Source organism: Bactrocera latifrons, unplaced genomic scaffold, assembly GCF_001853355.1.
Source record: "Bactrocera latifrons isolate USDA-ARS-PBARC rearing strain unplaced genomic scaffold, ASM185335v1 scaffold_5, whole genome shotgun sequence".
NCBI classification, from domain to species: domain Eukaryota; kingdom Metazoa; phylum Arthropoda; class Insecta; order Diptera; family Tephritidae; genus Bactrocera; species Bactrocera latifrons.
The window spans coordinates 1,918,910-1,933,547 of NW_017537156.1; the positions used below are offsets into that span (position 1 = coordinate 1,918,910).

The 14,638-nt window shown below is 34.4% G+C and overlaps 4 protein-coding genes across 6 annotated transcripts; 2 read left to right on the forward strand and 2 right to left on the reverse strand.

The window, feature by feature from the left end:
* The first annotated feature begins 391 nt into the window (after window positions 1-391).
* Window positions 392-3,473, forward strand: LOC108973756 (putative zinc metalloproteinase YIL108W). Of its 2 annotated transcripts, none has more exons than XM_018941230.1 (2): window positions 392-2,080; window positions 2,511-3,473. In XM_018941230.1, exon 1 carries the CDS (start codon window positions 524-526, stop codon window positions 2,060-2,062), a length of 1,539 nt encoding a protein of 512 aa, XP_018796775.1. In that variant the 5' UTR covers window positions 392-523; the 3' UTR covers window positions 2,063-2,080; window positions 2,511-3,473. The 2 variants fall into 2 exon arrangements, with proteins under 2 accessions (XP_018796775.1, XP_018796776.1); XM_018941231.1 differs by having other exon boundaries at window positions 2,573-3,473.
* On the forward strand, window positions 2,571-6,597 carry LOC108973757 (glycolipid transfer protein). Of its 2 annotated transcripts, none has more exons than XM_018941233.1 (4): window positions 2,571-3,621; window positions 5,628-5,683; window positions 5,775-6,032; window positions 6,139-6,597. In XM_018941233.1, the coding sequence occupies exons 1-4, from the start codon at window positions 3,507-3,509 to the stop codon at window positions 6,301-6,303; spliced, it is 594 nt and encodes a 197-aa protein (XP_018796778.1). In that variant the 5' UTR covers window positions 2,571-3,506; the 3' UTR covers window positions 6,304-6,597. The 2 variants fall into 2 exon arrangements, with proteins under 2 accessions (XP_018796778.1, XP_018796779.1); XM_018941234.1 differs by having other exon boundaries at window positions 5,775-6,051; window positions 6,139-6,294.
* A 78-nt stretch (window positions 6,598-6,675) lies between these two features.
* On the reverse strand, window positions 6,676-8,409 carry LOC108973758 (transmembrane protein 17). Its single transcript, XM_018941235.1, has 5 exons — window positions 8,223-8,409; window positions 8,088-8,170; window positions 7,926-8,029; window positions 7,732-7,845; window positions 6,676-6,996 (listed from the first exon to the last, which is right to left on the reverse strand). Exons 2-5 carry the CDS (start codon window positions 8,125-8,127, stop codon window positions 6,727-6,729), a joined length of 528 nt encoding a protein of 175 aa, XP_018796780.1. The 5' UTR covers window positions 8,128-8,170; window positions 8,223-8,409; the 3' UTR covers window positions 6,676-6,726.
* Window positions 8,410-9,764: 1,355 nt separating this feature from the next.
* LOC108973660 (gamma-tubulin complex component 5) lies at window positions 9,765-14,151 on the reverse strand. Its single transcript, XM_018941059.1, has 7 exons — window positions 13,565-14,151; window positions 13,003-13,476; window positions 11,614-12,945; window positions 10,791-10,928; window positions 10,291-10,734; window positions 9,988-10,213; window positions 9,765-9,917 (listed from the first exon to the last, which is right to left on the reverse strand). Exons 1-7 carry the CDS (start codon window positions 14,075-14,077, stop codon window positions 9,874-9,876), a joined length of 3,171 nt encoding a protein of 1,056 aa, XP_018796604.1. The 5' UTR covers window positions 14,078-14,151; the 3' UTR covers window positions 9,765-9,873.
* Window positions 14,152-14,638: the final 487 nt, after the last annotated feature.

Here is a 14,638-nt window from a genome sequence, read left to right on the forward strand (position 1 = left end):
ATAGAAAGCAAAAAATAAACGATTCTGGTAAACATGCTAAGCTCTAATTGTCACTTAGTTTTTTCCCCCATACGTTTAAGAATTAATTTGAATCTATAGAATGCACATACATATATGTATGTATAATGAGAATCTATAGAAATTGTGTTGTTATAATTTATAATTTTGAAATCATTCTCTTGATTTTACTTAGTTCCAATCCCCACGCCATTAATGGCTGTAGAATAATATATTGCTTACATATACATATGTATGTGTCTATACAAGTGTTTGGAAATAACTGCGTATGCATTTGTTTTTGACACCATTGTATTTTTTTTTTTTTATATTTATTACCAAAGAATTACCATTGTACAAGCGGCAATATACTTGTATACTACAAAAACAGCTGATTGCTGCACTTCTTATTTTCCTTTCATTTTTCAGCTGACTCCGGCCACGGCAGTTAAAAGCATTTGTTATCAGTTATAAACTGAAATGATATCAGTGTATTGACCTTAATTAGTTTCTAATAGATAGTGCAATGATTAGCGATGACTGTGTGCACAAGATAGAACTAGATAATCTAGAGAACGACGAAATTATAAAGCACACGATACTAATAATTAAGGGGCATATTCGTCAACAGCGACAGGCAAAAAAGTGCAGAGAGCAACACATTTTATTACGAGTAAGGCATGACGCTAGCGTTCTAGACGCAACTTGGGAATTGCAGATACAATCGAAAATTTCCAGAACCGGTCAGTTCAAACTACTTTGTGATTTTGCCCAGCATGAAATCGAGACAGTCTGTACCAGAACACCACTGATACTAAATTTTAGTTACTGCAACATCGTCTATCAGTGCGAGATCCTGTATGAATCTACCGCTTACATCAAAAATACTTATCGACTGCAAGCATTGTACATCACATGTGTAAATCAGAAGCCTTTAGCAGGGGAACACGTTCTTGAAAATTGTGAAAAAATCAATTTGAATCTACGCTTGGTGCAGGCTGTATATGCCGAACAGTTGCGATCTGCTGGTTACGGTAGAAGAACTTTTACATTGAACAGCGACTGTAAAGTATTTGAATCACGCTTAACATGTGAAGAAGTTTGGGAGCAGTCTGAAGAAAGTTTGTGGCAAAATTTTGCAAAAGAAATACTTAACTCGTCTACTTGGGGTGGTGAGGGAAAATTGAAATTTGTTGCGTTTATTGGTTGTACAAAATATGATGGCGCAGCCGTAGCAGTCACAGAAGAATTCTCTTATTCAAACATACGAAAACATTTGAAGGGCCACGCAGCACTAGGTGGTGGTGGTCTAGCGCTTTTTGGTGCAGCCTATTTATATGCATGGCCCCGGAGGTTTAACGAAATCAATGCATGTTTTGGCAGCAACAAGTTGATTGATCTGTCACAATTACCAGACGATAGCAACTATCGGCGTACATATGGCGGTGTTTATGCAACTACTTTAGGTGCCGTAGTGCATGAAATTGGACACACTTTCGACTTAGGTCATACTAAAGATGGTGTGATGGGCAATGGTGTCGATTACATTAATCGTGTTTTTACAATAGACAATTTGACCGAACATCTACCGGAGAGAGTAATACAGCAACCGCAGGCAGAACTGCGTACTGATATCGCGACGCGTCCACGTTTCACACAACTCAAACGTGCCACAAACGCGTTTTTGGAAAAGTATCACGAACAGAAGATAAATGACTCATTTTATTTCACTCCAAATTGCGTAATTATTTTAGCTTATAATAAATGGTTTGGAAATTCGAACAACTATAATGTTGAAGAGAATACGGAGGATGGTCTAATAACCTATGATGCCGTTAATAGCTGTGTCATTGTTGAAGGACACGAGAATCCACTGCGTCTGATAGAGGTACGTAGTGTTGATAACAGTTTAGTGAAATATTGGTATGAGCCGCAGTCAAACAAAGAGTGCAGTGAAATTTATAAATTCTACTTGCCAAAGGAAGCGCTCAAAGCGCTCGGAGAGAATCATTATTTGTTTGTGTTAACACGATCGGGCATAGCAAAGCGTTTTTGTGAGCATTAAAATGGGTGTTTCAAAAATGTAAGTACTATGTACAATATATAAAATTGATATGTATGTATATATTTCATTGGAGTTTAATTTTAATCGGTTTTACCTAAAATAGTTGGGAATATAGCTGTATGCGTTATAAATATATAACTTTATTATAAATGGCTTAAAATATTATTATCTTTCCACTTTTTGTGCTTTACTTCCGATTAGGTTTAAATTTCTTTAAGGTCATTAAAAAGGGCCCCTGGTAATTTTTTGGTGGAAATTATAAAGCATTTTTTTAATTTTTTAACAAAAAGCGAATCATCAAATTTCCCTTTTTTTTGTAATCGGAAATGGTTCACATACTTTAATATACTATATGTATGTACATATGTATGTTTGTAATAACTCTTTAAACTTAGATCATCTACAATTTTTTCTCTATAAAAACTATCATATTTTCGTTATTTTTCAGCACAAGCATGGCCATTTCACCGAAATTAATATAAAACTGAACAATATTTATTTACATTGCAGCAAAGTTTTTTTGATTAAAAACAATATATATTATATATTCTTTTGATGGTAAACAAATCGGTAATCAGAGTCACAATATCAACACTCACAAGCATACACACTCACAGCAATATAAGACTAAATACATATAAAATAGTAATCTGTGCTATAATAAGCCATACATATGTATTTACAATAATTACAACAATAGTTGACCGAAGTGGAGCTACTCGAAAGTAACCGCAAAACAAGAGAGCAACCTTTCTTTGAAAACCTTGATGAAATAAATAAACGAGTTAATTGTGTATTAGCGCTTAACCAGCAGTGTGCTAGTTGTCGCCTTGATGCCGCCAAAGTCACTCACGCAAGTAGCTTACCAGCCACGTTAGCAGTTAAAAAAAAAAATTAAGACGAACAAAGCGCGACTCAATCATCGATAGTTTAGTAAGCTACCAAAACAATAACAACGAAAGCTTTATCATCAGCTGACATCGCTGCCTTCAAGAAGTATTCGCAACAAGTTTTGAAAAACAAAAATTTCCAACTATTTTAACAAAAAATTAACGGCGCTGACTAATTTTGAAAACTGCGAACTTGAAAAGATAGGCAAAATAAACAAATCTGCTTGAAATACGTGTATATAGAAGTATATTCTTTGTTGTTACTATGTGTGCAATACAAGTATAGCGGGGATATCAACCGGAGCATTTAAGAGCGATAGTTGTTTACAAAATAAATGATAAGATAAAGTCAAACCATATTAAGGCGAAATCGAACCGAGTATTTAACGCTTTGATTTTTGCAAATTTTGTACGTGCCCGTCAATATAGGAAGTTACACGCTATTTGCCGAAAGAAAAGTATAGTGCGCGGATAAAAAAAAAAAAAAATAAACTAGTGCCTCTGACTTGTTTTATTATAAACACAAATATAAACCAGTAAAAAGCGCTGCAAGAATGTCAACTCCACGTATACAATTTAAAGCATTGAAGGGCTTCCCGCCAGCCACTAAAGATAAAATCGAAACTGAAGCATTTCTGGAGTCTGCAAAGGAAATTGTAACTGTTATTGGTGAGTGAGCTTCAAATTGAATATGTAGCTATTTGAATGTAATTACGTGAAATAATTATGTAAGATCTGGCAAACACATACATATGTACATACGTAGATACTTATGTACATACATTCTATAAATTTATTTTATTTATCTATGACATTTTTTAAACATTTAACACTAACACCCATGTGCATATGTATGTATCTATGTTTATGCATGTAAGATTTTATAGTATTAGTTTGCACAAAAGTATTTTGAATTTAAAAGACAGATTTATTGCAATATGCACAGCACCTTTATCGTTTGCACTCAGCTTTTCATTTATTTATTTTTTGTTTTATTTATTAAGTCTTTAGCAGTGTATTATTTTTATTTGTTCGCAATAATGTTATAAGTCTTTTAAATCTTTGTGTCTGTTATCGCATTTTTTTGCCTTTTATTTATGGTAGATATCACACATCGCTTATATGTAAAAGAGTTTACACCTGCACATATTGACATACTCATCACGCTGTGATTAACTAACATCACAAAAGTTTTAGTACGAACTGTGTTATTTTAAATATCTTTTCTATATATCTATCTAAGATATAACGTTTGACATTGATAACTTTTTAATTATTTTCTTTATAGTAAAATAATATTGAATTGATGTATGTTTGAATATTTTTCTGAAGCATTTTAGATCTTGTCTTTAATTGTCATTTTTACCTTCTTTTGAAATAACTGAAAAATGTTTTTATGATTGATTATGATTGTTACACGGAAATTGAAACGTTTTCCCCATGATCTAGTGTAGAATAGGTAATTTCATACATACAAACATTTTGCCTCATTTGATACACAATTTGTAACACGGTCAGAAACGTCTAAGATCCCATAAGGCATACAATCGCATGCCTATATAAAAAAAATGTCCATCTATATGCGAAGTAGTCTCTCAGTTTATGTGCTATCGATATGAAAATTTCCATACGTTTTTTCTACCCGAGAAGTTACTAATTTCTCAGAACCGGCGATATCGCTCCAACATAGGATAAAGCTATTATACAAACTGACTAATCAAAATCAAATAATTTTTTGAAAAAATTTTTTATTGGACAAAATATTCTCATGAAATTTAACCAAACTTATTAACTAAGACGACACTACAATTCCGGAATATATTGCCCAGATCGAATCACTGTCTGTCATAAATATATTTTTTCCTTATTATTCGATTTGAAGTCTGTCTAAATCCGTAGATCTAAGTGATGTATAATAAATTCTAAGGCAAAAAATTAAATTAATTTAAAATTCACCTAGATTCGTTATTGCCATTTTACCGTAATTTTAAAGTATAATTTACCTCACCTTTGTGCTTTAAAATAGTTGGTCAGCTTAACTAAAATCATCAATATTAACTTAAATCGACTTAACCTATTTTAAACAGAAATTCTTCAAAATTCTTCAAAACTTCTTCATTTGAAGCTTTCTTAATGAAGGGTGATATATTTCGAGGCTCTTTAGCTCTTTTTAAAGAAAAGAACTGAAAATTCAAATGTAAAGTACCTCTAACGGGATCACCCGTTATTAACATACTATTTGTGGCATAAAAAATCAAATACACAAGCATGTAAACTCGGGCTATCCTCATTATAACTGCTTAATTATTATATGAATATTATTACTAAATGGGTTTGCCTTTTTCTTCCGCCAGCACATAATCTTATCTTTTTTGCATATAAATCGCTTAAAATATTACCAATTTATTGCTCATATATAAACATCAAACAAAGTATTGATAATAACTCAAAAATTCAGTAACGAAAGGGAATCACTTTCGTTGCACGTTATCATTTATTGCCAAATTGTTTGTTGTTGTTTCTAATAAAATAATAAAAGCATGCTAGCTTTACCAGTTATGTGCATATATATGTATGTATGTACATTTGATAAAAATGATAAACATATAAGAGTGTACTTGCAAATAAAAACACCCAACCACACTTGTACCTTTTTATGCATGTATATCTTGCAGAGTCCTTCGGCAAACTATTTACACCTGTGATAAGTGATATGAACGGCAATATTACGGTAGGTCAATGATAACAATTTTAATTATTAAACTGTATTTATAATTTCAATTTGCCGTTAACACGCTGAAATTAACGTCAAATTTTTACAGAAATTAACAAAAGTCTATAATATGGACAAAATCAAATATGTCTACCTCGAGGATATGATCATCTTGAATGTAAAAGTGGACAAATTCGCTGCAGATGCGCTTTTGTGGCTGAAGCGTGGACTACAATTAATTTGCACCTTTTTCGAAAACATATTCTATGACGCGCAAGCGACGGACGTGCTGAAAATACATTTGCAGAATGCATACGAGCGCACGCTGAAGCCTTATCACGGTTTCCTAGTGCAAGGCACCATAAAAGTAGGTTGTTGCGGTTGTGGTGAGCAGGAAAAATAGCAAAAATCAATAAATAAATAGGTTATGAGTACTTTTTCATTGCAAAAATTGTTTTTTTTTTACATTGCAGATAATCTACAACTGGGTGCCCACACGCTCACAGCTGATCGGTACGGGCGAGGCACACGATGAGAATCTGCAAGAATTGGGGAAATTTCTACCGACAATGCGTAGCCACTTGAATCGCATCGATGCGCTGCTAAAGCAATGTAACGTTGATAATGCTAAGGTGTGAGAAATGTGCAGCACAGAGCTGTTTTTTTTTATTTTTTATTATTTTTTTATAAACACTTAACCAGTTGATCCAAAGAGGCTGCTATATTGACAACATATGAATTTAGCGCCTAATTCAGACCAGTTTGAACCATGTTATCATTTATTGATACATGCATAATTTATGTATTAAGCGTTTTACATTTACGACCCATGTTACTTTAATGTACTTTAGTGCAAGTTATTTAATGTATTTAGTTGATAAATAAATTAAGATTTCGTGTAGTACTAATGATGCTTTGCACTTTATTATAACCTTTTTTATGCCATTTTATTTATTTAGTTAATAAAATTTGATAATTTTGTTGCAAAGTAAGATTTACAAATTAGAATAAATTAATTAAATTTAATAAAAACTTTATATTTAATTAAACTATAGCACATTCTACGTGTCCTCAGCATTTGCGCTTTCGTTTTTGACATTTCGCATTTGCAACGCGATTTGGCGCTTCAGTTTGTGCAAATCATTTTGATGTTTCGCAAAGATATGCCATGCCCACATGCCGGCAATCAATTCAATTAGCATTAAACAAAAAATTAACTCTATGATGAGATATATGAGCGCCCAATCACCACGCACGGCGAGAAAGAGAAACGCAAGTAACGGTAGTTGTATTAACGGTGTTGTCACAAGAAAGATGCTCAGCTCGCTGATCTGTTATTTAAATATAATTGTTTTAATTTTATGTAAAAACAAGAAAAAACGTTAACTTTAGTTGCACCGAAGTTAAATACCTTTCACATTTTCATTTCTGTTAGTAATTATGTGTTCAGTTTGTATGGAAGCTATATGCTATAGTAATCTGATCTGAAATTTTTTTTCGGAGATTATATTATTACCTTAAGCAGTAATCCATGTCAAATTTCGTGAAGATACCACGTCAAATGTGAAAGTTTTCCATACATGAACTTGATTCCGATTGTTCAGTTTGTATGGCAGCTATATGCTATAGTTAACYGATCTGAACAATTTCTTCGGAGATTACATTGTTGGCTCAGGAAATTATCTATACCAAATTTCGTGAATATATCTTGCCAAATGTGAAAGTTTTCCATACAAGAACTTGATTCCGATCGTTCAGTTTGTATGGCAGCTATATGCTATAGTAGTGCGATATCGGCAGTTCCGACAAATGAGCAGCTTCTTGAAGAGAAAGTGACCTTTGCAAAATTTCAACACGATATCTTAAAAACTGAGGGGCTAGTTCGTATATATACAGACAGACGGATATGGCTAAATCGACTCAGCTCGACATACTGATCATTTATATATATACTTTATAAGGTCTCCGACCCTTCCTTCTGGGTGTTACAAACTTCGTGACAAACTTAATATACCCTCTTCAGGGTATAAAAAAGTATTTTCAACTGAAAGATAACACTCACAAACCTCTGCGCCCAAGTTGCCTTTATAGCCCGCCCGTAAGCGATAAACTTCGGCCAACAACGATAATATGTAGGCGACTATAACTGCGCGTCCATAGAAGTTCTGCAACTCTGACAACTTTTTTTGCATGGATATGGAAAAAAAAGATTAAGATATAAATTTGTTTTGCCAAAATATTTTACATATGCGCCACTTACATTATAGAGTATATAGCAACCGTAAATTATACCCAAAATTAAGGACATGTAAACATTGATTAGCATAGCGGCTTGTAGCCAAAGATTGGCGTTGTAAGATATGTCTGGAAATGCAAATTAAAAATGTACGAAACATATTAAAAATGTATGATTTTTGCTTACCCTCCACGCTGGATTTTGCCAGCATTTTAGTATTGAACATTTTGAATAGTTATGCGGCCGCGATTTGAAGTCAGTTGTGAGCACTAAGAAATAAACATCATATTTACAAATGTATGTATGTATGTATATATGTACTTATATATGTAACCAAGGCGACTTGTTTGTTTGAAAACAACCGCAGTATGTCTCTAGCAATTGCCAATTTGTACAAAAACTGGCTGAGTAATGAAATGTGGGCCGAGTTTTCTTGCTATTTGTGTGTGGTTTTTCTTTTCAGCTACTTGCAGGGGTCCAAAAATTCTAAAACACAATTCAACAGATTTCCAATTACTATTTTGATGGAGTCCCTATACGAATACGAAAATAAACAAATGTGCACACATATGTCACCTAAAATACAAAACAACGTAACGTCAAATATTTTAAATTGACCATATGTACAAAATTAAAAACCTATATATCGATTTAACCAAGTCATAAACAAAATTCCAATTTAGTTTCAATAATTTTGTTGTTTTGAGTTTTAGGTAATCCTATGAAGCTACAGTTACCCTCAAAAGTACTGATATTTTGACTGAACTTTGGTTACAACCTGAATAGCGCATATATAGGTACACATACATATATTAAGTTTACCACGAAGTTTGTAACACCCAGGAAAAAAAGTTGCAGACTCTAAATACATATGTAATTGTATAAATGAGCAGCGTGACGAGGTGTGTTGATTTAGTCATGTCCATCTGTCTGTCTGTATATATCATGTGAACTGGACCCTCTTAGACTGAGAGCCATGCGGCCATGTGGAGATCCGTGGAAGATAGAGGTTACCTGTTTGGCACTCGACTGGAGTGTCGAGGCAATGCGCACACCAAGTGCATTCTGCACGGCCGTTGAGCTATTGTCGCAACATAATGTGTCGCCCTATTGGTCCTAAGGTCTCAACAGGTCTTAAGGTGACGCTAACTATTGTATGAATTGCTTCTAGCTGAAATGGAATTATGGTGAAGCCTTTTTGCGCAAACACAGCAGAAAAATTCCTAGGGTCCTGGCTAGACTTAATGGCAGCGAGTATAAGGAGGCCGCTAGGTGTTGTTCTAAAAATGATGACAGTATTAAATTATTACTCACCGATCGAAAGAGGGTTACATCGTCAAAATGACAGCCCTTGGTCGGATAAAATGGGGGTCAGCATGGTAGTATTGTCGCAGACAACTGTGCAATCTCCGAGCATATTCTTCTTATCAAGAACCATTAATTCGACTTGAAGGTATTGCTCATAGCAAAACGTTTGCACCCAATTATTATAGAGGAAAGGCACTATAGTTCCTTTGATAGAAATAGGGTACTGTTGTTGTTGTGTCGAGAAATTTTAATTTTCTGCCTGCCAGCTTTATCCAGAGCCTGGATTTTAGTCTTGAAAAATAATGTCAAGGTGACAGTTCATGGACAGATAAATTCCATGTACATATCTACCGGTATACCGGCCAATTAGACATAAGTATATTCATGCAGAAATTTATATAAGCTCTGACAAATGCAGATCTTCGAAAATATCCATGAAGTAATTTGGAGGAAGCTGTCGAATAAAGTGCTTGGCCAGATAAAATCATTCCGGTTACCGGGGATTACTGGATAACTACACTTAAGTATCGAACTTCATTAAAATTTTCAATTAAATTGTTTTGTATTTCATAATTCATTAATTTTTTTCGCGTTTCGAAGGTTTAACAAAATATTAATTATTAATGACAACAAATGTATGAGTATTAATCATAATTATGCACTATTAGTATGGTAAACTGGTGTTGAAAGCAGTGCTTAGGCCCAACACTGCAAAGGAAAAGACACTGATTAAAATAAGTACAAATTAGGAACTGCATTAGCTGTTAAGATTACTTACAAAATGAATTATTTTCAACGTATACTTCAATGTTCAGCTTATTTGCCATATACTGATGGCAACGTATGTATGTCACCTCTATGGCTTCGATCTGTGTATGTGCAACATAATCAAGCTCTTCGGAACTTACGTTCATATCTACCGCCGCCCAGGGATTACGCTTAATTTCAATGTATTTCACACAACTGTTCCACTCCAGGCGCAAAATATATGTTAAGTTCAGTAGCTGAAAGACGACGATAAACGACAATAAACGAAATTAAGGACATAATTTGTGTTAAAATATCACAGTGTTATGCTCACCTGATCCACTCCCGTTTTCAACGAGGCGAAATTATCCGTCAAGAAGCAATGTTCGCATACTGTATTCATATATGAGCGATGCACAGTTACCATTTCTTTGAGATTCGTGCATTTCATGATCTTTTCATCTAATTGCTCGCCCATCGCTTGTAGCACGTGTGTCATGAAATGAAAGTGTAGACTCTGTAGTGCGAATAGCATCCAAAAACGTAACTGTTCGAGACGACGCATTAGCAAATCGGCCATTTCGTATGGCGCATAGGGTCTTCGGCGTTTGTGCGCACGTGGAAATTGTAGATTTTCCAAAGTGGTTAGGCCCCATTTGACTTTCAGTAGAAAGCGAAATACTTTATTATATGCCTCTAAGTCCGTTGGTGTTATCATATGTGCTAATTCGGTGCTTAAATTGTATGACAAGGATAGTTCCACAACTGCTTCATGGACCTGCAGCGAAATAAATTGAAATAACTTAACGGCTATAGCAAGCTTGATTGTTTTACCCTAGTGGTACGACTTCCAAATGTCGAGCAGATTTCAATACGAAATAATGAAGACATGTCTGGGAATTTAGCAGATATTATATCATCCAGTTGTGATGTTAGTGAAAACGCATTGGCCCAACCCTCGCCAGATTCGATCTGTTTACATAAAATACAAGAAAAAAGATTAAGTTCGATTGCACGAAGCAATAATACCCTTCCTTAATGCATAAAATGGTATAAAATGATCTTTGCCTTAATTATGATCAGTCAGCATGTAGGGTAGCTATATGCTAAAGTGCTCCGATCTGGATAATTTATTCGGAGGTTATAGCCTTGTCTTGGAAAACAATATTTGCGAATAAATATCGTATCGAATAAAAAAGTTTTCATACAAGAATTTGATTTTGATCGATCAGTTTGTATGGAAATTACATATATACATATATGCTATAGTGTTTCGAACTGAACAATATATTCAGATATAGTACTGTTGACCTGGACAACAGTCCGTATCAAATTTCGTAAAGATATCTTGTCAAAAAAAGTTTTTTATTAAGTACTTTGTGTTTATCGGTCAGTTTGTATGACAGCTTTACTTTAGTATAGTGCTCCAATACTAGTGCTTTTAACAAATGAAGAGCTTCTTGGGGACAGGAGACATTGTGTAAAATCTCACGGCGACATCTCGCAAATTGAGGGACTAGTTCATGTATATACAGACAGACACGCTTATCATTTATGTATTTTTTGAAAGGTCTCCGACGTTTACTTCTGCGTGTTACAAACTTCGTGACAAGCTCTATTTGATTCACTCAAAATTTTCGTAAACCCTTTCAAATACCTGTTTAAATAGTTTACTGTAGAACTGATGCATTATATCGCTCGCCTCTAGTAAATATATTTTGCGTATGTTCCGCAAATGCTTCAAAATATCGAACTCTTCCCGATACAACCGCATTACAAACGAGTTTGCGAATGCAATACGTGTTTTGAGTATTCGACTCAATGCATTCAAAACCACTTCCTCTGTAGGGAGTATATTTTTCGATTGTTGGAATTGTTCGAAAATCTCTAAAGCAGTCATTTCCTCGTTTTTTGTAGGTCCACTTTTGTTATGCGTATCGCATTGATCACCCGATGCGGTCTCAGTATCATTTAAATCCATATTCATTGTGAAAGCCAGTAGTAGGAAATCATCATTTGTTGTTAATTTTTTGAGTATTTGGTCATCTTCATTATAGTTTTGCGATGTATGCTGCGCATCTGTTTCGTTTACATTCTCCTCAATACATAATTCATCAACTTCATCGACATTGTTATACATTTCATCACTTTCAATTTCCAGTCTGTCATTCTCTTTGGCCTCTCTTGCTGCTTCGGTGATTTGTTTTTGCAAAATGCGCACATGTCTCATTACATCTTCGATGAAAACGTTGTATAATTTATCCTCAATAGCATCACAAGCGCTACGTAATTCGCCAATACGATTAATTTCGTAGAGCAGATTTAACGTGCAACCAGCTTCGAGCGAATGTTCCAATAAAAGTTGGAAAAAGCTATTCTCAGTTATCATTTTTGAAACTTGTGTCGACACGAAGAATGCTTTCTCTTTATTCTTATAAAATTCACGCACACGTATACTTTGACCCAATTCATTTACACGTTCGATTATGAATTCGTTGTGCCAATCATCTAGGCGGCCTTCGGTCCACCATGTGTCGGCAATGATCAAGAACACTCTCACTGATGCGAGGAATAACGACATCGTTAGATTCGCTTCAATTGCTGTTGTCGCAGTTCGGTTGCAGTGAATTAAAGCGGCTAATAAGTGCGTACTTGAGATATGTGCTGGCATTTGGCGTATATTCAGGACCGCTTGTTGATGTATGTTATGCAAAATGGAAAGTTTACCAAATGTGGGTCGTAATTTATTGTGTAAGCTGATGACAGTGTTAATTTCACAATCGGGTTGAGTTATTAAGGTCCTTTCACATGCCAGCACCTCATTCCAGATAGGGTCGAGTAGTAGTTCCAAGCTGGCTGCATAATGTTCCAAAGTATTTGGTGGTGTATAATCATCTGAACCGTATATGAGTTTGCTGAAATTGCGCAACTCTTGCATCATGCGTATGTAAGGCAGAAAATGATTTTCTAACATTGAACAAAGAGCAATCTGAAAAGTTTGTAAATAATTTCAAATGCACGCAAAATCAAAATATGAACTTCATACCGATCTTGTGCTGGTCAGTGTGACATTTTTTCTAATTTTAATGTTTTCACCATTTACATGAAAAAATTTGCATGTTTGCGGCACTTGAAACATCCAAAATATTTCACGTAATAAACAATATTCCGTAGCTGTTTCGGGTGGATCACGCTGACGTTGACTTCCTGCAGTTTTATGAAGATTATAGTATTCTAATGCAAAATTCGCTTCTCTATTTGTGCTCTCTATACGCGGCTGCACTATTCTAACGCCCTTCTCCCACCAAGAATTTTGAACCGTAGTTAGCAATCGTTGCTCGGCCGATTTGCTATCGAACGTAGTGTAGGAAAAGCATCTTCGTGGTGGTTTTAAATCTTCCATTCCACGAGGTGGTACTGGTGTGTTGGATCTTGTAGGAAAAGAAATCTCATCTGATGATCTGACTTCATTGTTAGCATATAAGCCCATAATCTCATCTATTGTTGCATCCGACCAGTACTTGAGACAAAAAGTTATAATTAGAAATAATTTTCAAAACATATTTTAACAATTTTGCACTATATGATATATTATATTATTTACTAACACTTAAATCCGAAGAACTACTATAAGAGTGTTCCAATGGTATAAAATCTTCCTGCAGCACTTTCTTCCAATACTCGGTCTCATTTTCAGCGCTATTTTCACGTACAAGTTCTTCATGCTCCTTTAATAGCTTATCAATTTTCTCTTTATTTTTTCGTAGCGCGCCAGTAGGATTGTTTGCAAGCGATAGTAGAAAATCTAGTAATGACCATCCTATATCAACTTCATAATGTTCTTTACAGAGCGGATGTTGAATGACCTCATCGCATAGTTTGCCAAGATGTTCAGCATACTCCAAATTATTGTCGACTGCGAATTTTTCTTGTATCCCTTCTATGCGCCTTCGCACCTCATGGCTGTTGGTGCTTAAATTGCGATGGTTTCGTATGATGGACCAAGCCATTTGTTCGTAGCCGCGCAAATTTTCATCATCATCTGCGAAACCGGTGAGCGCTTTAACAAGTAGTGGTATATTCTCTCGTATAATTTCATTGCGTTCCTCCTGCACAGACATTTCACTTTTAAATAGCCCTAACAGCTTTCTTAAAAAACATATATTTAAAATTAATTAAAGTATCAGTTTTAGATTTAGAGTTGAATGTTTTTATTTTTGTTTATATTCCTTATGTACCGTTTACAATGCTTCCTCTTGCATATTTCAGCTGAAAGTTCACAGTAAAATCATTCACAATAAACTTTTTCCAATAAAATGTTAGAATGCTATTGGAAACATTGAATTATTTGAATTGAAATTCTTATATTTTATTTTTAACAGAAATTCACTAATAATATTTACTTATTACATTTTAATACCAGCAATAGATTATCTGTACATCGGTAGTTTTTTCATTGTCTATTTATACAAAGCAAAAATATTCAGCGCAATCTTCTGCTGGGCAATGTTTGCCTTCTCTCCACTTCCGTTAGTTGGCTATATCGGTAAAATTAAATTTTGTGGATTTTTATTGAATTAAAGCGTCTCTTAGGTGCAAAATATATATTATATTAAATATATCGTTTGAGCAGCGCGTGTGTGTAAAATGAAATATTGAATTATTTTTTTTTTTTTTATTTT